The sequence below is a fragment of the Pelmatolapia mariae genome, linkage group LG10_11 (genome assembly GCF_036321145.2).
Source record: "Pelmatolapia mariae isolate MD_Pm_ZW linkage group LG10_11, Pm_UMD_F_2, whole genome shotgun sequence".
NCBI lineage: Eukaryota > Metazoa > Chordata > Actinopteri > Cichliformes > Cichlidae > Pelmatolapia > Pelmatolapia mariae.
The window spans coordinates 22,826,099-22,850,952 of NC_086236.1; the positions used below are offsets into that span (position 1 = coordinate 22,826,099).

Here is a 24,854-nt window from a genome sequence, read left to right on the forward strand (position 1 = left end):
ATCTGAGGGGTGTGATTGCACCAAAAAGTGCCAAAAAAGGTTTGGCACAGCAACCTGTCAACATGTCCTCATAGCAGCCCTTGTTAGTGGCAGTAGAAAGAATTGCTTTTGAGCTGTCATTGTCCTCAGGGACAATTCCTGGTAGCGGCGCAGACACAGTCTGTTCTTAAATTTGTTTACAATGTGCAGGGTATTGCACAGAAGTTGCATTATGTAAAGCCTTCCTTACATTTTCATTTGATTGTTCCACTACAGAATAAAGCAGAGTCACACCAGCCCAAGTAAGCTCAAAGCTTGTTAGCATCATTGGCTCAGCAAAGTGGGGAGTTTCACGACTCACACTGAGCTGCTGCATTTTCTTAAATAAGCGTAGTTTTAATGTAGCTCATAGTTTAAGTATGCTCCATCAGCACTGCTTCAAACCTTATACCCTTAAAACATGCATGAACAGATTTCACAGCTTCAACCTACCTGTGATTTATATTGTGATTTACTGTTTTTTACTGAATTTTATTGGCTCATTTCAAAAGCATATTGCAGTGTAGCGTCAGGGCATCATCTGGGAAAATATCCGCGACACACTCAGCAGTAGGCAGACAAACATAAGAAGACACAATCTTCACTAAAACACATTTTATTTACAGAAACACAGTGATATCACTTTGAAAATGAACAATACAGTGCATTCAGTATTGATGAGATCTATGTGTTTGGCAAATTGTTTAAAAATCTAAAAAAAGAAAAAAAAAAAGAAAAATAAGAGTAGGTCTTACCTATAGGCCTACCACAGAATTACATGAAAGAAAGAAATATTCAGACCACTTTCCCCATGTTCGTCCTCTTGATTCGGGACCTTCCAGGTTGTCTTCATCTGGGGTTTAATCACGCCTGGAAAGGGTGCTAAACACTTAATGGTGTGAAAGACTACACCACAAGCAACCTGATAATCAAGTCATCAGACCTCTGTTTTTTTGTCCATATGCTGAGCTGCTGCGACAAACTGCTGTAGGTTAAAAGTGGCCAGCAGCCAGCTGCCTGCAGCCTGAAAACTGCTTTTAGAGGAAAATCACATCCTCACATTGTCTGCCTATTGTTGCTTCAATATCAGTGCCGTGGCAGACAATTAGCAAGGCGACACAGAGTGAGAGAACAATGTGGCTGCTGGCTTTTTGAATACACCGTGATAAAACCCTCATGTTTTGTTGATATCTCCTGTTGTGTCAGGGGTTTAGGGAACTCGAGCAGGAAACATTTCAAAAATCCCCTAAACCTGCAGGACACAAAGAAAAAATAACTATGTACACATGTACAGTATATACATCCCCAAGCCAAAGACAAGTGACTCAGAGGACTCCACCCTCCTGTTCTCCTATTTTCCTCTTCACATGTATCTGCGATATGTTCTGTAAAACAGGATTCCCTAGGGATGGGCATCGGAGGTGGACATGCAATCTCAGAGGAACTTTAGATACTGCCGCAGTTTGGAGAGTTCCCAAACAAAAAATCAGACATTTTCCTGCAGAAGATGGCGATACACATGAAAAATCCAAGTCTGCATCCAAGCATGTTATTAGAGATCATTTCAGTCAATTGATTCAAACGTTCTGTGCATCAGTGCAGAACACACATACTGTATTAAATAAGGTCTTCCTATTACTGTCTTGTTAAGACCCCGTTGAACACACAGCACGTTCAGTCATGCATGCAGCGTGTTTCAGTAATAGGCTGCATGCAGTGTTAGTGCACTGTTAGTGACAAATGGTTTGGGCCTTACATCTTTTATGTTTTGATAGAAAATGTCAACATAGTGTAAAGCAGTACACATTTAATTAGAAAGAACACACAGTTAATGTAGTCTCACAAAGAAAAGAGAGTATTACAGCGAGAGAAGCATAACGCCGATGCGCATGATAAAGAAGAATAGGATAAAGATGTATTTGTTATTAATTGGTGTTTTTGATGAATTTTTAAATTTACTGTTTTCAAAATTTAAAAAAAAGCAAACACAAAAAATATCAATTTTTTTGATTAATATGCCAAATTACAGTCATTTACATGCATTCACAAACAGAAAAGAATAATTTTAATGGTTGAACCATTTCAGTTCAGATCAGAATTTTTTGTTTTAAAATAAGTTCTTGTCAGATTTCTAAAAATATTTATGCTTGCTTACATAAATAAATTTGTTAAGCACTGCATATTGCTAATATCCAGCTGGAAACAAACAGGCCACAGATGTAAATCAAATTTTTAAAGACCAAGTGGCCAAAGAGGAATTGTGTTTATTTTTTAGATGTATTTTAATAAAACTATAAAATATTAAATCCACCATGTTTTAATATATATATAGATTTTGATCACTTTTTGGGTGGCATGGCTTCTTCCATCATCTGTAAACAACACTGCCGCTACAAAAGCAAAATCAGAGCTACCCTCGACCTGAGCTCCGAATGTACTATCCAGGTTTGCAGCTGAAATTGCTATAAAAATGTATTAATGTTTTCATTCTGTGTTGTTGTGACAGGGTTAATGCCTCTAAAGTGAGTCCAGTGTAGACACCATTAGAGCTGAGACGAATAATCAGGCAGTAATAGCTTCCACCATTAAGGTGTTTATGACAGCATCCCTCCAGAATCTCTATAAAGCACGTGGTTCAGTACAAATACATACAGTACAGTACACCAGCATTACATATAATACTGTAATCATATTTGTAGACACTTTCATCGTTACGCCTTTCTGTTAGGCAAAATGTGCTGTTCTATAAACCTACACATTTTGGATCTGCAGTGTCACTTTTGTCTATTTTTGGTATAAAACATCCAATAAACATATAGAGCACAGACAGTTTCACCTACTTTTTTCATACAAGAGCAAAGGATTGATTGATGTGATTAATATAGAAATTTTCTTTAGTCTTGTGTGTAGTTGCTGTCAGATATTGCATGTTCAACTTTTCAGTCAGTGATCTACCTCTGATCACTTTCCGATGATAAACCACGGGCTAGTTTGTCTTCTTCTGTCGATCCAGGAATTTTTGTCTTCTGTCGGCGGGTATCTCTTCTAAACTGATCACATGAGTGCTTCCCCTGTAATAGGAAACGCACCTTTTAATGCACCGTAAATTGGAACAAAGAAAACAACAAGCAACTTTGATTGCAGTAACTTTTTCTTTAAAATGATCAAAACAGATTCAGTAGGACAAATCACATTTATTAACATGTGTAAATGACAGAACCATTCTCTTACCCTGGAAGGTCTCGAGGATCAGGCAGAGGTTTGGTGAAATCCTCTTTACCCACCAACCAATAAGTGGTCTCAATACCTTTGCCCTACAAATAAACAATCATCAGCAATCAGTTGCTAAGAGCACATATCTAATGCTTCAGCAGGTGTAGAGGTTAGCGTCCCTTTTCATTTTATTTACCTTTAACTCTGTCAGGCCTCTGACATCAATTTTATATCCGAGGTTCAAGCTCTTCAGGACATCAACTGTGCTTTGGTTGACATGGATTCTGTAAGCTGTGCAAATACAGGCGAAACCTTAGCTTTGGTACAGATACACAATTTAATATTAAATTTTGGGGTTGGAGCATTCCTGGGTTTTAAATGACTAAGTCTACAAGACTGGGCAGAAAACAGACTGTCCTTCTGAGGTTAAGACACTTGGTGGCAGTATATTACCCATTACCCTTCATATTTAAAAAAAAAATCAGTATAATCTTGTAGCACATAACTGTTACTTTAGATTAACCCTGGAGAACCCATAGGGTCAGATCCGACCCCATGGGTTCTCCAGGGTTAAGTTTGACTGAAACTACCACTGATCAGTTGAATGTGAATGTTTTTCATTACAATTTTTTAATTACAATTATTTACTGAGAACACTTTTAAATTAGGGCTTTTTTTCATTTCCTTTTCTTTTTACTGTTTTTTAATTACAGGGCATTTACTAAATGTGTGCACCTTGTAGAAGGTTGCCAAGAAAAACTTGGTCATTGACGCCATTTATTCCGAAACTTTAAATTGGCCTCTAATTCTGCTGATAGCCTTAAAGGATTACGAAGGACTCCTCACTCAAAGCCCTATTTAGCTTCAAGCAGCATGCACACAAACCGAAAGACACCTGACCTCCCTCCCACTATTCCAGCATTAGAAAAAAAGAAAAAGAGAGCGAAAGAAAGAAAGAAACATGTGGTTCATACAATCATGCACGAGACACTCACGCAACCCTGTGGACTCCATTCGAGATGCTGTGTTGACAGTGTCTCCAAACAGACAGTACCGAGGCATCGTAAGGCCGACTACTCCTGCTACAACTGGGCCTGCAAACAACAGTACACATAGGTTACAAAGACTTCCTCCATAACAATACCTTACATCATAAAATATTCTTTATACTGGTATGCTTTTAAGACTTTTTCTCTACAGTTTCAACCCAGTATATGAAAATATAGCTTCTGTGCACATAAAAAAAAGTCACAGTATAGAGTCACAAATCCAGAGTATGCAGTGTGTTAATTGGATGACAGCACTCTAAGTGGATAGTGTTTCACTCTTCCAGGAATAAGCTCCAGACACAGATAAAGGAGGTAAAAATGCCTCCTCGTCATTGCAGCTTTAGTCCCTGTGGTCCTATTCCTCTGAATTCACTTTGGATTTAATTTGCACTGTTTTACTTTTTACGCATGTATTTGACTTTTATAAACAGGTGTGTGGATAAATCATTATCAACCTTTTTCTTCGGATTAAATTCTAAACCCAGAATTTTTTATAATTTTTTTAAAATAATTTTTTCTTTTATCCTGTCTTCCTTCTCTCTTCCCAACCGGTCGCGGTAGATGGCCGTCCCTCCCTGAGCCTGGTTCTGCCAGAGGTTTCTTCCTGTTAAAAAAGGAGTTTTTCCTTCCCACTGTTGCCAAAGTGCTTGCTCTTAGGGGGTCATATGATTGTAGGTTTTTTTCTCTGTATGTATTATTGTAGGGTCTACCTTAAAATATAAAGCGCCTTGAGCCGACTGTTGTTGTGATTTGGCGCTGTATAAATAAAATTGAATTGAATTGAATTTCACAGCACCCCCAATAAGGAATCTTCGTGAGAAGCTTAAAGCTTAAATCACACATTCAGGGTTTGTCACAGCACAGAAAGGATGAACACATTATTTACCACTGTGCAGGCCAACACGTATTCTGATTTTGAGATCAGGCATGTGCCTCGCCTTGAAGGTCCCAATGCAGTGGAGGATGTCAAGAGACATGTTGGCCATTTCAGCTGCATGGCGATTGCCGTTCCTGTTGGGGACCCCTGAGGCTACCATGTAGGCATCTCCAATAGTTTCCACCTAGAAGAGAAAAAGAGGAGAGTTGAACACAAACTGATACCATATAAGTCAAAAGTTTGGACACACCCTCTCATTCAGCGTTTTTTCTTTATTTTACTACTTTCTACACTGTAGACACATCAAATATATGAAGCAAGATATATGGAGTTATGTAGCAAAGACAAAATGATAAGTAACTCTAAATGTGTCTCATATTTTAGATACCTCAAAGTAGCCACTCTTTGCTTTGTCGACAGCGCTGCAAACCCTTGGCCTTCTCTCAATAAGCTTCATGATGTAGTCACCTAAAACGGTTTTCACTTCACAGTTGTGCCTTGTCAGGGTTCATTTGTGGAATTTCTTGCCTTCTTAATGGGGTTGGGACCATCAGTTGTGTTGTGCAGAAGTACACAACTGACAACTGTTGGAATTCATATTAAGGTAAGAACCAACCAGCTAAGTAAAGCGAAACGACAGTCCATTATTTTAAGAACTGAAGGTCAGTCAGTTCAGAGCAGTCACAAAAACCATCAAGCACTACGACAAAACTGAGTCTAATGAAGACCGTCCCAGAAAAGGAAGACCAAGAGTCACCTCTGCTGTTGAGGATAAATACATCCGAGTCACCAGCACCTCAGATTAGAGCCCAGATCAATGCCACACAGAGTTCAAGTAGCAGGCACATCTCTACATCAACTGCTCAGAGGAGACTGCACGAATCAGGCCTTTATGGTCAAATAGCTGCCAGATGGCCTGACCTCCACAGTCGCCCGACCTAAACCCAATCAAGATGATTTGGGATGAGATGGACTGCAGAGTGACGGCAAGAGGGCCAACAAGTGCTCAGCATCTCTGGGAGCAGTAATCAAAGTAAGCAAAGCATGTCAATGTTGAAGAATCCAAAATATAAAACATGTTTTAACTTTTAACAGTTTTCTTTTCTTTACTTCATAATTCATATGTGTTAATTCATAGTGTTGATGCCTTCAGTCAGAATCTACAATGTAAATAGTCATCTAAATAAAGAAAAACCATTAAATGAGAAGGTGTGTCTTTGATGATGATGATTACATATCTCTGGGTTGCTCATAATTTTTTCCAAAAGGATGACAATAAAGGAATAACAAAGGAGCTGCAGGAAAGAAATGACATGGCTACAATAACACATCAGTTATCAGTTAAATCTCTGTCGTTTCTAGTAAACTTCGATTGGTCATCACATAAATATATTCTATATAATACTGTAATATAATATAAAATACTATATATATACATATACATATACATATACATATATATGTATTACATTTTGTTTGCCAGGACAGATGAAGGAAGCAGCAATGGAGTGCAATGGCATGTAACATGGGGAAATGAACCATGGGTGGTGGGGCAAAGGCTCGGCCTGAGTGCAGCTACCTGGGTGACATTTATATCATGTGTTGGTATTTCAACATTCACCTTGTAGACATCATGCAGCAGAATGATAGCATCAAAAAGTGAGTAGAGGTCATTGAGTAGGTTGACCACCTCAATTGGTTCGCTAAGAGATGAAATGGTGGAGAAGCCCACAATGTCACTGAAGTACAGCGTGATCTCACTGAAATGCTCTGGCTTGACAGGCTTGCCTGTCTTCAGTGCCTGGGCCACAGACCTAAAGGAGAATTGGATAAGTGGAAAAGATGCATATATGAAAACAACTTCTCTCACAAAAACTTGAGACATATGAAATGTTCAGGACATACAGACGATTGCAGACATTCAGCTTTAGTTCTTATTTCTAAAAACATGTGCAAGAACTACATATCAATATGGAGTCAACAGTTTAATACAGATCTGTTTCTATATGTTCTTGTATAACTATATGACTAAAATAAATTCAGCTTTTTGTTTAATGAGAAACTGAGAAAAATCTCATCTCCTAGTTACTGAGCATTGCTTATGGTACATTTATTAATGTTTCAACAAATCAGAGAATAACTGGAATACACCTGAGATATTTCTGTTTAGCTCCACAAATTTATCTCAAATAATTTCTACAGGGTGCAGCAAGCCTCTGAACCAAGCAATGATCCAGCAACAGCTTGAGGTGTTGACTGATCTGCAAACCCCAGAAGGTAATCATGTTTAAAACTCAATAGCTATGGCTATGGAGTCAATCCTGTCATGTCTTTCATGTGCTAACGAAAGCTGATGGAAACTCACTTGGGCAACATCTGAGCCACCAGATTGTCAGTCTTCTGCCTCTCCACCTCCAGCTCCTCTGTCCTCTCTCTGATCAGATCCTCTAAGTTGGAGGAGTACTGTTCCAACATGCGCAGCATGGAGTCAATGATGTTGGTTTTCTTTCCCTTGGTGATGCTCTTGAACTGTCACATGAAGAGAAAGACTCAGCTGTGTCCACCAAGTTACAGACTAACATGTGAAAACATACAAACGTGTTTATACCTGTTTGAAGATATCATCAAAGGTCGGCCTCCGCTCGGGTTCTTCACTCCAGGCCTGTTTCATGACCTGTATCACTTCCATCGGGGCCTGCTCCACTGATATGACGGGCCGACACAAAGGCGGAGGCTCCTTGATCTTGTTGATAATCTCTGTCATCATACACATAAACAAAAAACCCGCCCAGGCAGAAACATTAGTGCAAGATTTAGTTTACCCAGTCTTGTCAGCTAACTGTGATTGAAACTGTTAATGAAAAGTACTAAAAGTAGCGGCATATTACTTACCTTTGGGAGGCATGTCCAACATGCAGAAAGGTGCAGAGCGAGAGATGACCTCCTGGCAAACAATGGAGAAACTGTAGACATCACCTGCAAAAGTGCCCCTCCTCCTCTGACTAGAACTTCGCAGCAGCTCAGGAGCCGTCCAAAGTAGATCTTTTTTTTTTTAATCAAAACAAAGTGCACATTTAGTAAAAAATGATACATGCAAACAAAAATTACAATAATAATTATTACGTGGATGTGCATGTGCATGCACTCACCCTCTGGCTTTTCATCTGTGTCAATATTTTGGATAATCCAAATCTCATTGAACCCGTAATCTGTCACCTTCAGCACAAAACGCCCATCTACCACACAGTTACGGGATTTGAGTCGACCGTGGATGATATCGCGATGGTGCAGGTACTTCATACCCTGATGACAGTTTGTAGAAATGTGTGACAAACATGGTAAAATAAGAAATGAAACACTGACAGATCACCTTATAAATCTCTTACCCGGATCAGATCCGATAACAAGGAAGACTTGAACATCCAGTCCAGACGCACTTCTTCATTGCTGAGCAAATCCTCCAAGCTGCCCCTGGTGCAGTGCTCGATCACAACGCCAAAGATCCCAGAGTCAAAGAACAGCCCCAGTAACAGATTGAGGTTCTCGTGCCTCATTTCTCTGAGCTGAGAAGCAAACAGTGGCAATATTAGATATCAGTTCACTGTAACTTTTGTGACCAGGGTGTTAAGGCAAATTCAGATGACCAAATGGTTTCTGGCTACAGTTAAGATTCAGTTATCCATTAAACAACATATATAGCCCTTTTCTGCCCTTCCCTCATATTTTCATTTACCTTGACAAAGACACTCTCAGTGCTGTTATAGACGCTTGATACTGATCCAGCGGGACATTTCTTCAACCAAACCCAGTCACCCTGGCATTTAAACAAACAACAAAGTCATCATGACACCAAAAACATCAAAAAGGCTTCAGCTTCTAAACATTGTACTGAAGTTTACTGAATGTGAACATCTGACTCTCACCTCAAAAACAGCAACATTCGAGCTGTCTGGCGTGGAGGCCAAGTAGCTACGGCCGGACACTGAGTGGTGAGGCGTCTTCATATCCCCCTGGCTTTTCGCTATACTATCATCATTTAGCTTCTGCTCACACACAGGGTTCAAAGAGGATGTGTAAGCTCAGAGTAAACAATGCGCAGCTTTCATACAGTCCATACTACTGTAGGTATGTAGTGCATGCATTTCAGAAAGAAGCCAAAGACAGCAGTATTGATTCAGCACAGAACTCACCCGCTTGCTGACTTGGGTATTGATGAAGACCAGGTCATCAAGGGTCAGGACCACCTTTGTCGATCCACTACTGTGGCCACCACCTCCAAAGCTGAACCCAACTTTGCCATCTCTCCTGAAAAGACCGAAAACAATCATTACATATTTTCTAAGCTACACAAGTCTGAACAAAATCAGATACATACCTGTAGCGAAGAAAGATGTTTACTAAAAATCCAATCAACGAAATGAACATCAGGAAAAGCAAGAAGACAGCAGCCGAATTTATGCCTTGGGAGAGAACCACAAAGACAGTTTGAATGCACTAAAGTCAGCACTGGCTTAATTTTAAATGTGTTTTTAGCAATGGCACTACAAGCACAATCACCTCCAGTACAGGCAAAGTATGGGCTAAACCAACAGGTTGAGTCTTTGTAGGGAGTGCTCCCTGCAAAATGGATTGAACGGCCGAGATATTTCAAGCCCCCGCTCTTGCTGTCCGTGTGAGAAGCATGAAGCGAATGAGTGGAGTACAGGGTGTTGCCAATGCCGCTGTAGTCCAGGACCACATATTGAGCTTGCATGCCTTCACCGTTCCTGCCAGCCCTCAGGGGCTGATTGAATCCTTCAAACTCAAAGCCACCCTCACCATCGGCCAGGATCCGACCAGTTACCCAGCGGCCTTCATTGGCGCGGGCCTGCTCAGCAGCCATAGCTGTGTAGTACATCATGTTGTAGATAGTGCCAAAGAATGGAGAAACCTTAAAGAAGGGACAGCACAGCAGCCATTTAAACTTCAGATTTGTGTCTTTTTCCTATCCTTCAACATTTGTCTTTTACTTTCTGTCATTTCTTAATGAACTAGATTCTTATTAGATGTTCTCACCTGCTCTGGGGGAGTGCTGGTACGTATTTCATAGCTGTCCTGTGCTTGTTTGAAGGCCTCATAGAAATTGCGTTCACCAGAGTCCATGGTGATAGTTAAAACTCCATCATAGGCTTTCCGGAGCTTGGTGTCATTGCCCAGCATATAGTAGGGTGCATCATTGTAGGGTAGTGAGTAGAGAAGGGTATCGTAAGGAATGAACACATAGCCACGATCAATCATGCGCATAGCCAAGGCTGTTGTCAGAAGTTGGTACTGTGCTTGGCCACCAATCAGGACTGAGGGCATGCACATGATGACCACTAGAAAGTAAGGTTTAAAGACAATTTATTATCCCAATTCATGTGAAATATAGCATGTGCAGGCTTCATAACTCTCTGAGGTCTGATTAGCTTAGTTACTATACCCTAACCTGAACCCCAACCCTATGTTTTGGAAATTAAAGGAAAAAAATAATATTCAGATATCATATCACAGTCTTAGTGATTAGAGTTGGGGTTCCTGTCATTGCTGATGATAATTTAGACATCACAGTGTTAGTTTTTGTTCAAGTTGAACTGTGTTTTTTTAGCAACTCACCTCTGACCCGGTCTGTCTCCCGCACTTTTGTCAAAGCTGCCCGAGGCCCTTCTTTGTTTTTCTCCATTGTGACCACCGGTTTAACAGGCAGGCCGAGGGCCCTAAGTGAAGAGGCCAGCTCATGCCCTGTGGCTTCCCACATGTCTGACTCCTCTGAGATTATGGCCACGTGAGCCCACCGAAAATATCGCAACACTGTAAAAATTACATGAGAGGAGAGTGGCAGTGGCCTCATGAAAGTAGGATACAAATGTCCTTTATTCATATTGGGTTTGAGGCAGGCCCAGGAAAGATGCCCAAGATCCCACTCTTTGGCGTACAAAGCAGCTGAGGAGCAGTAGCCTGGGTTGGCTGGGCCCAGGTAAGCAGCTGCATAACCTTTCAGCCCAGCGAAGCGAGCCAGGGCACGGGATGACTGGCAGTCCTCATTGATCAGCTTGTAGTCATACCAGTAGCCTTTATTGAGGTAGGTGTTCTTGTTTATGCGGTTGATGGCAAGGCTGGCAGCCAAGTCAGGGAGGGCTTTTGAGTATAATAGGTCACATGTCCAGGGTCCAACTAGAGCCATTGTGAAAGTGGTTGCAGAGGCTTGATGGGAGAAAAATGAGACTATGAGAAAGGGCAAAAGAAACCAGTTCCTCCACCAGCTCCTGGTTTGTTGCAGGGCAGATGATAGAAACTGTGGTCTGGATGACAATGACCTTTTTGACAATGATGACGATGCTGATAAAGTTTCAAATCGACTACATCCGCTGAAAGTGTCTGTCCATATATGTTTTTTTCTCCTCCCTTTTATGAAGTTGTGCTGCCATCGTGGGTGGTAGGAGAGGTTGTGCAGACAGCAGGGGTCTATGTGTTGTGCCATTTTCTCACACAGTTGTTTAGATGCTTCACACACAGAAGGCTAGTGGTGGCTGTTTAGCGTAAGAGTTTCTCTGTAAATGGGAATGTCTCCCTCTAGTCCAAAGCTGGACAGGTGACAGCACAACTCCAAGCCATCACTGCCAACGAAAAAAAAAAGGTGGAAAGAATGAGAAATGTTGTAGAACGACATTTAATCTGATCTGTGTTTGGGTCCTGCGTTTTTAAAATGCATCCATCAACACATAAGCTGGCCTCACATCCCACTGCGATGTTTTATTTAACAGAACGTAATGTTGAATCTAATCAGTTATCCATCTGCTTCGGTGATGAAATGGTGCCCAGTGTCCCTGTCCTGTTCCTCTGAGAATTAATGGCATGTGTGTAACAAGCTGATTAGCTCTGCCCAGGCCATGCAGTTCAAATGGCAGATAACACGGAGCTAAATCTGGCCATCTCTTTATTTAGTCTAGCTTCCTTTTCCCTTCCAAAGTTGCTTTCTCTGAAATCCCACTTCCTCAAATCAGCTTCTAGAAAAATCGTAAACTAAAAGAAAAACAACAACAAAAAATTTTAAATATAGCTCAGCAGGCCGTACATAGGTGATTCGGGTTCACCTTTAAGAGACACATAAGCTATTTTCTAATTTTTAACTTGAATTTCTGGCCAATACAAACTGAATTTATTGAAATAAATGTAAAGTATCCTGTGTAAGTGTTAACACAACTGGAAATTCAATATATATTGCAATTTGATAATTCACATTTTTAGTGGTAGTAAGTATGAGCACTGACAGCAGAGCAAAAGGCCTCAGCAGCTTGCTTTTGGTGGGGTTAGAAAACAGTTTGGAAATGTCCCCATACATATTTTTTATATACATAAATAAAATATGTATTGGAACATAAATATAAAAGCTTCAGTCAGCATCTTAGCCCTGTAATGTCAAGTGTATCATATTTTATACATGAGTTTTTGAGACCTTTACAGTGTGATTTTAACCCTTACCCATTTATATGTTAATATAAGCAATAAATTCCACAATAAAGGATGAATGTAGAAAAAAATCTTCAAATTAAAGCTCAGACATGCATGCAAAATATTTTTATTTTATTTTTTTATGTGTTGTCTGTTTTTGTCAGAAGATTTAAGAAACACTCCAGCTTCAAAAACATATTTTTTTTTGGCAATTTCATGCTTTAGGCCACAGGTGTCGAAGTCCAGGCCTCGAGGGCCGGTGTCCTGCAGGTTTTAGATGTGTCCTTGATCCAACACAGCTGATTCAAATGGCTAAATGACCTCCTCAACATGTCTTGAAGTTCTCCAGATGCCTGCTAATGAACTAATCATTTGATTCAGGTGTATTGACCCAGGGTGAGATCTAAAACCTGCAGGACACGGCCCTCGAGGCCTGGAGTTCAACACCCCTGCTTTAGGCTTTAAATGCTGAAAGTTACAAGATTACTTGTAAAAAAAATAAAAATAAAAATAAAGGTAGATCACAGAGAAGTTAAAAATCTTCTAAATTAGATTTCTTGATAAGCAAATGTAAAATTTAAAACTGGATTGTAAACCACCTACAACTTTCAGTGTTTCTAAGCCTGTCCTAAAGCTAAGTTAAAGCACATGAGTAGCAACCATCAAGGCTCCTGAAAGTGGCTAATACTGACTTTGGCTTATCAGTTGCTAATAGCTTAGAGGAGCAGGGACTAGAATGTACTAAGCTTGTTCTAATATGCTACTGAAAATGGTTCATTTTATTGAGTTACATCCCCAAAAGTCTATTTCAATGTCAAAGACAGATCTAGTTTATAAGAGAAAAGTCAGAGCTTGAAATTTCAGTGGCCTCACCTATACAGAAGTGGCTGATGAACACATTGCTTTCATTAATAGTGACCGACCTATGGAAGAGAATTCAATAAAATAAATGTTACAAGAAAATAAATTCTGACCTGGAGCAGTTTTTCTACAAAGGAGCCATGTCAGGGTTGCAGTTTGTCCTTCAGCACCATCCAAGCTCCAGGTGGATTAAGAGTACTAAAGCACCCAGCAGGAGCAGTTACCTGTGGTCCTTTGTTGAAAAAAACTACCATATGTAATCCAAAAGTCACGTGAAGTAAAAAGTAAACAAATAAATTAATAAAATCAGCTATCTCCACTTGTACCTAAAGTTCCCAAAGACAATACTGAAAATTACATATATCCACATTTCCAGTAGCTTAGCCTCGCTTTCGTTCTTCCTGTCCCTGGCTTGGATTGGGACCAATCTGAAAGCACCGAGTAACGGGATGGTGCATGAGAAGAAGCGCAGCTCTGATCCAGAGTTTGGATTGGCTAAAAATAGATTGGCAGAGAGCTGGGGACAGGTAACAAGTAAATGGAAGAAAGAAATGGAAGAGTGAGAAGGACTGACAAGCTTTGACTTCTTAACCTTCCTTAGCTTTTAATCCACGGTGTGGAAAGAGAGTGTGCGGGGGGTGGGAGTAGAAGCACATCCACTGTCTTTTGCACAGTGTGCTAACTGAGGTGCTGATGTAATCTAGAAATTATCACATTCACAAATTAGTTGTAAAACAACCTAAGCCATCCATCAGTCCTTAAAATACTTAAGGACTGATGGACAGTCGGACCAATCAGAGCTGGGATGAACTGGTGAGAAAATAGTGCTTCACAATGAGCATGACCAAGAGATGCTGAGATTATATAAGTATATTAAATCAGTCTTAGGTATTAGGAAAGCATAAAGACAAGAGGAGGTATAATATCCCGTGCAGTACTCCTCATACATTTGCTGGTTTGAGGGCAAAATTAATGAGACATTTTGTTACCAGAACAGCAAGGCGTCACTCGCTCAAATATCCACATTAAATCTGTGCTGGGGTGAAACCTTCACTTTCAGACAGAGAGTTGTTTTCCATCTTTGCTCATCGTGCACACCTTAGCATGACCTTGGTGAGAAACTTTGGCTTTAATGCAGCTGGCTGTTTTATCATTGATGCCCACTTTAAATTATAGAATTGCCACTGACCTCTTGGGACTCGAGTCTAACAAAGGCAGCTGTGTCTGTAGCTCCGTATAACCCTGCTGCCTTGCATTATCCTCTTCTTACATTCAGTTCAGCTCTGTTTTATTTATACCATACCACTTGGATACATATGACATTACAATAATGTCAAAGGAAATATGACAATTACCTTTGTGCATTTCACAAACTCTCACCAAGTTAAATGTTGGTGGCAAGCTTCTTCTACCCTTAAAGTGGAGTGGAAAACCCATCAGGGTGGTGCTGTACAGCCATCAAACTCATATCAGGAACATGCAGCTCCAGATCCAGACGTACTTGCAGATGAAGAGTGAGGAAAGAGACAAGACAGACAGAGAGAAAGAGGACAAAACACAAACCTTTTCCTTTACACTGTTGCCTCGAAAAACATTAAGTTACGTTAACTTAAGAGGGGTGAACTACACTAACTTGTTTATTTTGAGTTTGCAGTGCTCGAGTAGGATAAGTCATTTAAAGTTAATATGGTACATCCAAGCAAAAGTTAATTACACTTCATACAACCTCTGTTTAGCAGATATTACAGTAGCACACACTGAAAGCAACATTATGCAGCCACAAGAGGTCTAAACACAACACAGCTGAAATAATGATCATGAGCCCCGCGAGTTTTTGCATTTGCTATTGCAGAAGTATTACATAATTAGAAAAAACAAGCACAAATTCAGTTAATTAAATGAAACAAGTTTGCACAACTGCGCTGCTCTGTAGGCAGGAGAAATGTGCAGATAAGTCAGTATAAGCAACTAAACCTTTCAATTAGCATGCAATAAGTGAAATGCAATCAACCCAATCATGGAAATATTTTAAATGTCCTTTTTTGGATCAAGTCAGTGCACTGCACAAATTAGCACAGTGGCATTTATAGTGTATGCCACGAGTACATGTTAATAACATGAAATAGCTTAAGAAATCTTAAAAGAAGGGAGGATGTTTGCCTCCTGAACTCAGGCAGGGAGCTGGTTACATGCTGATCAGATAGCTGAGCTCTGCTTCCCATTCTACTTTTGGAAATTGTAAGACCAACAAGTGCTCTGTTAGGATAATATTGATATGTGAGGTCTTGAAGAACCTGGTCATTCAGGGTTTTAAATTTGAGGAGAAGGATTTTACACCAATTTTTTGAATTTTTGGAAATCAATTCAGCAATTTCACCACAGCACTGCTGACCAGTCAGAGCATCTCAGAGATATATAGGAGCAGGTTGATAGTAAAGAATTACAAAAGAATTAACAATGCACGGACTCACTGGCATCACTCTGAGACAGGGTGTTCTTAAATGAGATATTATTGCACAAATGAAAGACGGCGGTCCCAAAGAGTTGTTTTATGTTGCCAAGGACTCCAAACTTCTGCTATCACCAAACACATGAACTTTTGGACTACTGTGTGTGAGGACGACTCATCATCTAGTCAAACAAACTGTCAATATGACAGAAAGCAGCATAATGTGCTTCCTATAAACCCAGTCATACTTTTCAGTTTCTGTAATAAATTATTATGATCACTTGCGTCAAATAAAACGATTCTCTTGTCCGTCAGTCTTTAAGAAGATTGTAAACTTTCACCAGTTCTGTTTAAACTGTTTCTCTGACAGAAACAATTCAAACGACCATTTGGTAACAAAACTGGTTTGCAACCACTTTTTAAAGGATTTCAGCTATACTGGGGCAGGATTTAGGTCGATAAGTGGCTGAAACACTTGGATTGAACGCAGCCTTTATTAAGCAGAGGTTTAATTACATCGGCTTTAACAGCCTGTGAAGCCTAGTTTGTTAATAATGCTAAAAGTTACCTGTAATTTTTAAAAAATATTATCATTAAGCCAATTACACCTGAGATTTTTCTTAAATAACTAGAACCTCACCTGTTAAAACAGCAAATGACTCGAGCAAACACTAATTTCTGTTTGACTGAGGCACTTTTTTCATGCAGTTTTGCATCATACTGTCCGTGCAAGTCACCGCAAAATTTGGAATGTATGCCTGATATAGTAGTTAGAGTCAAAAGACCAGCATGCGTATAATACATGTTTAAACAGGGAGATGTCCTGGGTGAACTGGTGCACAAAGCTTAAAACATCTGAATGTTATCTGTGGTAAGCCACTCACAATCTGCAGTGGCTCTTAAGCGCACGCAGCATGTTCAGTTCACTGCAGCCCTGCAGCTGGATTTTTAAACCAATAAGGAGGAAGGAAAACGTCACATTTAAAACACAGTTTCAACAAAACAAAGACGCCCAAAAGTGATGCTCAAACACATCACCCTCTGCTGAGGCCGACTACTGTGTCGGTGGTCTCTCCCATATGCAAGTGTGAGGATACGTTTGTTCTGTAATTAGATTAGTCAGGTGAGGCTGTGCTAAACTGGCTCCCTGCAAGCCTCTTAGTGACATGGCCAACAGCACTGGCAGAGATCACTTCAAAGCAAGGTCAGACATACGGTCAGCCCGGTTGAGCGAAGAACCTGCTTGGCCTACAACAGAAGCTGCAATGCAGCACAGTGCTGACAGAAGGGCATCAGCACTTCTGATAAGTAACTTTGTAACTGATTAATTCTCTTTTTATTTGGAGCCTAACACACAATTTTACTCATGTTGAGAGGGTATAAAAGGTCAGCAGGACACATTTGGAACTGACTCTGTATTTTTTAGTCTTAAGCAAACATGCAAGTCTTAAGCTGACAGTATGATACTGGCACATTTGCGGTCACATGGTTCGCAAAGCTGTGGTGTGATCTGACAGTTTCTAAGTGTTTCTCGGAATTATTTACTTTCTCTAGTGAAGCAGTTTGTCACAGTAAATTATTCATACTCTGGGAGGACCTGTGGGAGGAGCAGTAGAAAAGCTTAGACATTTGCCTCTTATGTGACCTCACTTAATTGCTGAATTCATTTGGCAGCCTCTGCAAGTGACATCACTTAGTCTTTTCAGGGTCAGAGGATTTGAGCTATGAGGCAGGGAATGCTTGAACAGCATTTGAGAACGTCATGTAAAATGTGGGTTAGGTAACAGGAAACCTCCTGTGACTGTCTGAATACACTGTCCTCAGTGAGCTGCTTCTGATCAGAGAAATACATGTAGAAGATGGACACACACAGTGATATAAATACAAAAGTCTATTATTATTATTGTTGTTGTTATTATGTGATTTTTATTTTTTTAATTTTGTTTTTTAAGCTTTAACATTTACTCTTGGGTCAAGTATAAATTGTTCAAAATGTAAGTCATATATTAAATAGAAGAATAATGATATCAAGTAGTCCCAGCAGCTCTCTAACTTAAATTACTGTATCTGTCAAAAGCAGTAATGAGCTGTAAAGATACTGCAGCGCCCTCTGCTGGTTATTTGTAGTTTTTTCAAAGCGACACAACAGAATTAATTGCATATCGATACTTTGAAAGCTTGAAAGACAAATACTGCTTTCTTTTCTGTTATTACTGTCCACTTATCAGTTTATTATATAGGTTGAAACAGGTTTATTGATCTAGATAAACCTAAATGTCCGAAATATCCTTGTTTTGGGGGGATGTAGTTCTTATCGAGTCCAACATTAAACTTGTTATATGACTTATATGTTATATGTTATATGACTGCTGTGATTTTGTTGAAATCATTTACCATAAATACCTGAATAATACCGGATTTAAAATGAAATGTCTGCATTTTCACAACAATCTTTGCTGTGACAGTCAGATGTGTAATTTGTGTTACACAGCTTGGAATGTGGTGTTTGGGTAAACAACATGTTTACCCTTTCATGGTCCACTTTAATAAAATTCATTTTAAGAGCCTTAAAATATATGTTTATCAGAGAAATAAAAGACTACATGTTGCCTTTTTAAATACAGTACAGATGTATAATTATGATTAATTTGCAGTTCTTGTTGGTGAGACAAGACAAAATCACAACATATATGTTGTGATTTTATTTTATGTTACTTCAGAATCAGAATAATTTACTAATACTTAAGGAAATTATGTGGGTTACAGTTGCTCCAAGACAGTAACAGACTAAACTAATTAAGTAATACAATATGTTACAGAATTAGAAATTTTAAAAACAGGATTAATATAACAAATTGCTCAATTATAAATATCAAGAAGACTGACAAGAATATTACAGAGGTGAGAATATATATGACTGGCATTTGACCCTAAACTGTGAACTTTGTCATTTGCTATTTTACTGTAGAGCATGTGCAAAAGGGTGTAACTATTGAAGTGTTTACAGTGTATTAGATGGAGGAGTTGTACAGGGAGATGGCCACGGGCAGGAATCATTTCCTGTGTTGTTCAGTGGTGCTTTTAGGTAATCTCAGTCTCTCGCTGAACATGCTCCTGTGACTAGCCGGCACGTCATGGAGTGGGTGGGAGGTATTATCCACCATTGTCCTCATCTGGGACAACATCCGCCTCTCAGACACCACCCTAAGGGAGTCCAGCTCCATCCCCACAACGTTACTGGCCTTGCGGATCAGTTTATTTAGTGTGTTGGCATCAGCAAACCTCAACCTGCTGCCCCAGCATGCAACAGCATAGAGGATAGCACTGGCCACAACAGACTCATAGAAAATCCTTAGCATTGTCCGACATAACTTTTGGTCAATCTGAAATACCCTTTGGGTATTATAGTACATATGAACTTTAACCATCCCTCAGTTTTGCTACTATACTTCCAGATTGCTGTTAGAACTATTAATAAGTATCTCACATTTACCTCTATAAAAACGGAAGATTTGAGAATTCACCCCAAGATCAGATTGTGAAATGCTCAGGTAAATTCAAAAACACAAGAGCTACATCTCAGATAGCATGTTAAATGTTAAAGTTCATGACAGTACAGTTAGAAAAACATTGAACAAGCAGGGCTTGTTTGTGTTGCAAGGAGAAAGCCTCTTCTCTCTAAAAAAACAAAAGAGCATGGCAGCACAGCTTAGGTTTCCAAAGTTTCATCTGAACAAACCACAAGACTTCTGGAACAATGTCCTCAAGACCAGTGTGGAGATGTTTGGCCACAGTGCGTGACACCACATTTGGAGAAAACCAAACACAGCATATCAGTCAAAACACGTCACACCGACTGTCAGACATGGTGGTGGAGGGGTGATGATTTTGGCTTGTTTCGCAAATCCCAACCTAACTGAAATGCTGCAGCAGGACCTTAAGAGAGCTGCCCATAAATGAATCCCCACAAAAATAAACAAACTGAAGCAACAAAGCAAACAAAATGAATCCACACTGATGTAAGACACCAATAAAGTCACACATAAAACATTGATTTAAACTTGATGTTGCTAAGTGGTTCTACACAATACTGAATCATCTGTAGCGTGTGTGTTGTTTATATGGGGCTAAACTTTAGCCCCATATAAACAACACACAAATGGACTTTATTTGAATTTTTCACATGTTGGTAACTGAATCTGAACAAACCTGATCGGGGACACAGTAGTTTATGCTATTTCTGCTAAAACTTAGTGTGAAAGTGGGAAAATAAGTAATCTTGATATATATAGTAGTTTATTATGGTAGAGAGGGGTTAGTAATATAAGACACACTTGTAGAAAAATGAATTGACCCATTTTTACACAAACACACTTTATTTTGCCATGGGGAGTCATTATGACTCTGAACACTGCAAATGACCCAGTTCAATTTTTATCATTTTAATGATAGCAGCTTAGCTTGATCACAGTTCTAAATATGCTTGTGTAGCATTTATGGGCTATCACATGTATTGTTGCTCAGACATTTATCGAGAGCATTTTGAGTTTATCAGTGTACAGACGTTGGTTTTTGCATGAATGGATGGGACTGTTTCTACTGACAGTAAAAGGTGACAGATTGTAACTGCAGCTGAGATTTATCAGCTGTCAGTAGCTGTCACAACTACGTTATTGCTTTTATCTGCACTGACACCATTCGTACTTCCAGGCTTTTGACGATTAGATTCAGATGTGATCGCTGTTAGAACCTGCTGCATCCTGCAGCTTGTTAAAGGGAAATCCTGACATTTATATGTACCATACAGGACTTGGGTTACAGAAAGAGCTGTATATTGGAGAAAGTAACCTTGGGCTTGAAGACAAAAATAAAAAACAGAAACACTACAACTGGAGCATGTTTGAAAGACATCTTAACAAAAAAATTTGCATTTTGTGCCATCGGACATGACAGTTACAACTAAGAGCTTTCCCTTGTCGTTTAGCATGCTTACGATCAACTGCAACTTGATGTTTTTATGTTAAGTGAACAAACTCTTAATAATATCATTGTGAAATTATAGTGTACAACTCTGTAAAGACTCAAAAGCTTATTTTTAAGGGTGTGCTTCAAAAAAGTGGTCTGTAATGGAGGTTTAGTGCCATATGTGTCCAGCAGTGTCACCTTTCATGACAGCAGCATTCAATCAGGGGTGGAGTAATGTGGAGGAGGAGGAGGGGCGTTACAGATAAACAGTTTTCACTGCCCAAAGTTTGGCAGTTGAGCCACTTCTTTGGCATTTTGTACTCTGAGCTAGAAGCAAAGGAGCTCTGCAACAAGATGTTGTTTGCTGACCTACTGGCCATCATTGGAGGAATGACTGTGACTTTCTACCTTCTGAAAATCACTTGGAGATGTTGGTGTGGATTTAGAGAGTTTGTTTTATCATCAAAATGGCAAGTGGACTTGAGAACATACGGACAATGGGCAGGTAAGGTTAAAGAAGAGGAATTACAGTGTACTCTTCAAATGTAATAGTGCCAGCTGTGGAGGTTTTAGGGACTGCAAGGCCCTGGACATGGTACCTCTTTTCTTATCATTTTTATCATGCCAACTCTCAGATCATTACAGTGTCTTTGGTTTATATAGAACTGACTGGTTTACAGTCAAAATACATGTCTTATCTGCTGAGTTTGTGCTCTCTATCCCCAGAGCACAAACTAAACAAGAAGAAGAAGCGTTTAATTTTAATGCTCCATGTATTTGAAGGAAACTCTCAGAGAACTAGAGGCCTGCTGCAGCACTCCGTTCATTTAAATCAAGGCTGAATACTCTGAAATCACATTCTTACATTCCACTTGCAACTTTTACTCTTGTATTGGTTGCATTTCCTCCTAAATGCTTCTAAAATTACATTGTTACTGCATTTGAGGTATGTGTTTATCTGCACTAAATACAAAATAGTCTAATTCTATATGAGAATCTGTAACCGGATCTTTTTTATTAATAGATACAATTTTGCCCATGTTTTGACTGCTATTATTCCAGTAAACCTATCAGATGATACTGATTTTTTAATTATTATTATTCTGCTTTTTGATATCCCCTGTCAACTACCAATCTTACTAGTTAGTTATCACTACATTCACAGTAATGCTGGTTGTGCCGTACTGCTGATCAGAAATAATGGATGTTTCTGCTTTGAAGCCACATTTAAAAATGTATTTTTGTATAAAACACATTATCTTTGTCCGCAACAAATCCATGTTTACAACTTCTGCTATGTTTGACAGGAGTTTAGAAAGAAATAAAACTGATCTGACGTTTTTCTGCTTTCTCCTCTGTGCAGTTGTCACCGGTGCCACATCTGGTATTGGTAAAGCTTATGCCACTGAGGTGAGTCATCAGCTCCCCTTAACAATCGCTCTCTCTCCCACACACACACACACACAGCAATTTTGTAGCCGAGACTTTCTTTTGTTACTTTTGTCACTTCTTTTTACAGAAAACAGAAAGTTGTGAATTTCAGTATCTTATAACGTAGCTGCGTTATTATGATGGAGTTTTAGGTAGTGTGTAGTCATGCAACAATTAATATTGCCTCATGATGTACTGTTGATGTGATAATCATTCTTGCAAATATATTTTTGTTCACGCAATGTGAAAAAAATAACAATTTTACAGCTAGCTTATAAATGAGGTTTCACAGTTAATAAAATTGTTGATAGTAAACTCCAAGACCAAGAAATGTGTTTTAAAGTTCAGAATTATAAAACAATTTGACGGACTTTGTCTCCTTGTTGTGTGACAGCCACAAACTCTGTCTCTTTTTCTCTTCCAGCTGGCACGAAGAGGCCTGGATATTGTTTTAATAAGCAGATGTGATAACAAGCTTCAAACTGTTGCCAGAGATATCGGTGAGTTCAAGGAAAATACTACTTTCTGCGACTATTGAGACAAAATAATCAAAAATACATTTTTGTTTTCGTCAGAGGGTATGTATGGAAGAAAGACTCAGACCATCCCAGTGGACTTCACACATGGCTACAGTATCTACCCTGCCATAGCCAAGGAACTACAAGGCCTGCAGATTGGAATTCTGGGTAATACATACCCACCTACTTTCCAACTTGCCTTTTTCTTACATACTTACTTATTGAAGCTGCTAATTTTGCGTGTCCTTATGCCACATAGTTAACAATGTGGGAATGACCAGTACTGACTGTTTTGCCTATTTCCTGGAAACACCAGATGCTGAACAGGTAAGCGTTGTCGTTTTTTAATGTTATTTTCTAAAGTTAATGAACTGTTTAATATATTTCTTCTGATAAAAATCCTTTTTTCATTTTCTGTGTTTTTCTGACCAGAAAATCACTCAGGTGATCAACTGTAACATACTGTCAGTCCCTCAGGTGAGAGGTCTTTGTGGGTATTTCTGAGTAATTTTCACAGCTTTCTCCAATAAATAACCACTGATGGATATCTAAATGAGTTTATGTTGTCTCAATTCAGATGACCAGACTGGTTCTCCCAGACATGGTTAAAAGGTAAAGACAGAAACATTCAAATTTAAAGTGATTATTAGGTAGTAACGGTATGGGATGATGTAATGGATGTCTGCCTTCCATCTTTGACCCAGAGGAAAGGGGCTGATCATCAACATCTCGTCTATGACAGGTGTCCATCCACAGCCTTTGTTGACGCTTTACTCTGCCTCCAAGGTGCTGTTTCAGTATGACGTACTTGCACTCATTGTTTCAGATACACGCTGACCCCGTCACACTGTAATGTTTTCTCACTGGCACACGGTTTGGTGATGCTCACTTGTTGGTTTGTCTGTTTTCTTCTTTATTCTAGACTTTCGTAACATACTTCTCTCAGTGTCTCCATGCAGAGTACAAGTCAAAGGGAATTACTGTCCAGGTAAAGTCTGCAACTCTGGCCAAATTCCAAAATTTCATGTGCTCAGCTTTTCTTTTTTTTTTTCAGTTAAAAGCCAAATAACTCTGGCTCACCAAGCTAATTTTAGATTTAGGTTTTGATTTTTCCTCATTTACTTTGAGGCTTATTACTAGTGAACTACAGCTGATACACATATGGAAAACCGTGTGTTTTCAGGCTAAGTTTTTTGGGGGGTTTGGTGTCATGCACTTTTTAGACATTAGCCAAACTCCCTTAATCTCTCCTCAGTGTGTGGCTCCCTTCCTGGTGTCCACCAACATGACAAAAAATGTGAAAGTGAACAGCTTCATGAAGAGCGCTACAGCGTTTGCTCGTGAGGCTTTGAACACCGTGGGTCACTCCAGCTGCACCACTGGCTGTCTATCACACGCAGTCCAGGTCAGTTATAAAGTGCTAAACTGTTATCGCTTAGAAATGATCCCCTCCAATACGTTAACATTTCACTTTTCCAACAACCTACAGAATGCGCTTCTCACAATACTCTTGCCGGACCGTCTTCGGATGTCGACATTCCTCATTAGGAAACTACGAAGCTCATGCAAGAAAAACGATTGGACCGGTGAAAAGGGGGAGTAGTCATGTGACACCATCCGCACTGATATTGAAGTTGTTTTTTTTCTGCAGGAGAAAATTATCACTCAAATATCACTTAATTACTTCAACTCTGTGATGAATAAAACCCATTCACGACTGTTTTAACACTTAGACACCAAACTGGTTTCACCGTTTTACCTTAGGCTTGTAGACACGGTCAAGACGACCTGATGAAGTTCAGAATAGGGATGAAGGGTGATCTGTGTGACTTTGTATGTGGCTTTCAATCAAAGGGTTATTTCACTGCTACCCCTGAGAGAGTGTGATTGCCTTTGCTCTTTCGTACAAATATTAAAAAGTAGTAAACTGATTACAGTAAAAACACTAATGCAGTAATCAGGAAAGTGAGCAATCAAGAGTGCAAACTGTTTTAATGAGATTC

At 39.5% G+C, this 24,854-nt stretch overlaps 2 protein-coding genes across 2 annotated transcripts; one reads left to right on the plus strand and one right to left on the minus strand.

Moving 5' to 3' along the window:
* Positions 1–618: 618 nt before the first annotated feature.
* Positions 619–14,040, minus strand: gucy2d (guanylate cyclase 2D, retinal). Its single transcript, XM_063485183.1, has 19 exons — positions 13,602–14,040; positions 10,792–11,792; positions 10,213–10,514; positions 9,715–10,087; positions 9,533–9,617; positions 9,348–9,462; positions 9,081–9,200; positions 8,891–8,971; positions 8,544–8,720; positions 8,307–8,460; positions 8,050–8,199; positions 7,766–7,914; positions 7,523–7,686; positions 6,779–6,971; positions 5,167–5,341; positions 4,227–4,325; positions 3,428–3,522; positions 3,250–3,332; positions 619–3,089 (listed from the first exon to the last, which is right to left on the minus strand). The coding sequence occupies exons 2-19, from the start codon at positions 11,654–11,656 to the stop codon at positions 3,005–3,007; spliced, it is 3,465 nt and encodes a 1,154-aa protein (XP_063341253.1). The 5' UTR covers positions 11,657–11,792; positions 13,602–14,040; the 3' UTR covers positions 619–3,004.
* A 7,216-nt stretch (positions 14,041–21,256) lies between these two features.
* hsd20b2 (hydroxysteroid (20-beta) dehydrogenase 2) lies at positions 21,257–24,454 on the plus strand. Its single transcript, XM_063485009.1, has 11 exons — positions 21,257–21,407; positions 22,266–22,312; positions 22,758–22,833; positions 22,909–23,019; positions 23,111–23,178; positions 23,284–23,328; positions 23,429–23,463; positions 23,556–23,637; positions 23,774–23,839; positions 24,107–24,256; positions 24,341–24,454. The coding sequence occupies exons 1-11, from the start codon at positions 21,257–21,259 to the stop codon at positions 24,452–24,454; spliced, it is 945 nt and encodes a 314-aa protein (XP_063341079.1).
* The last annotated feature ends 400 nt before the right edge of the window (positions 24,455–24,854 follow it).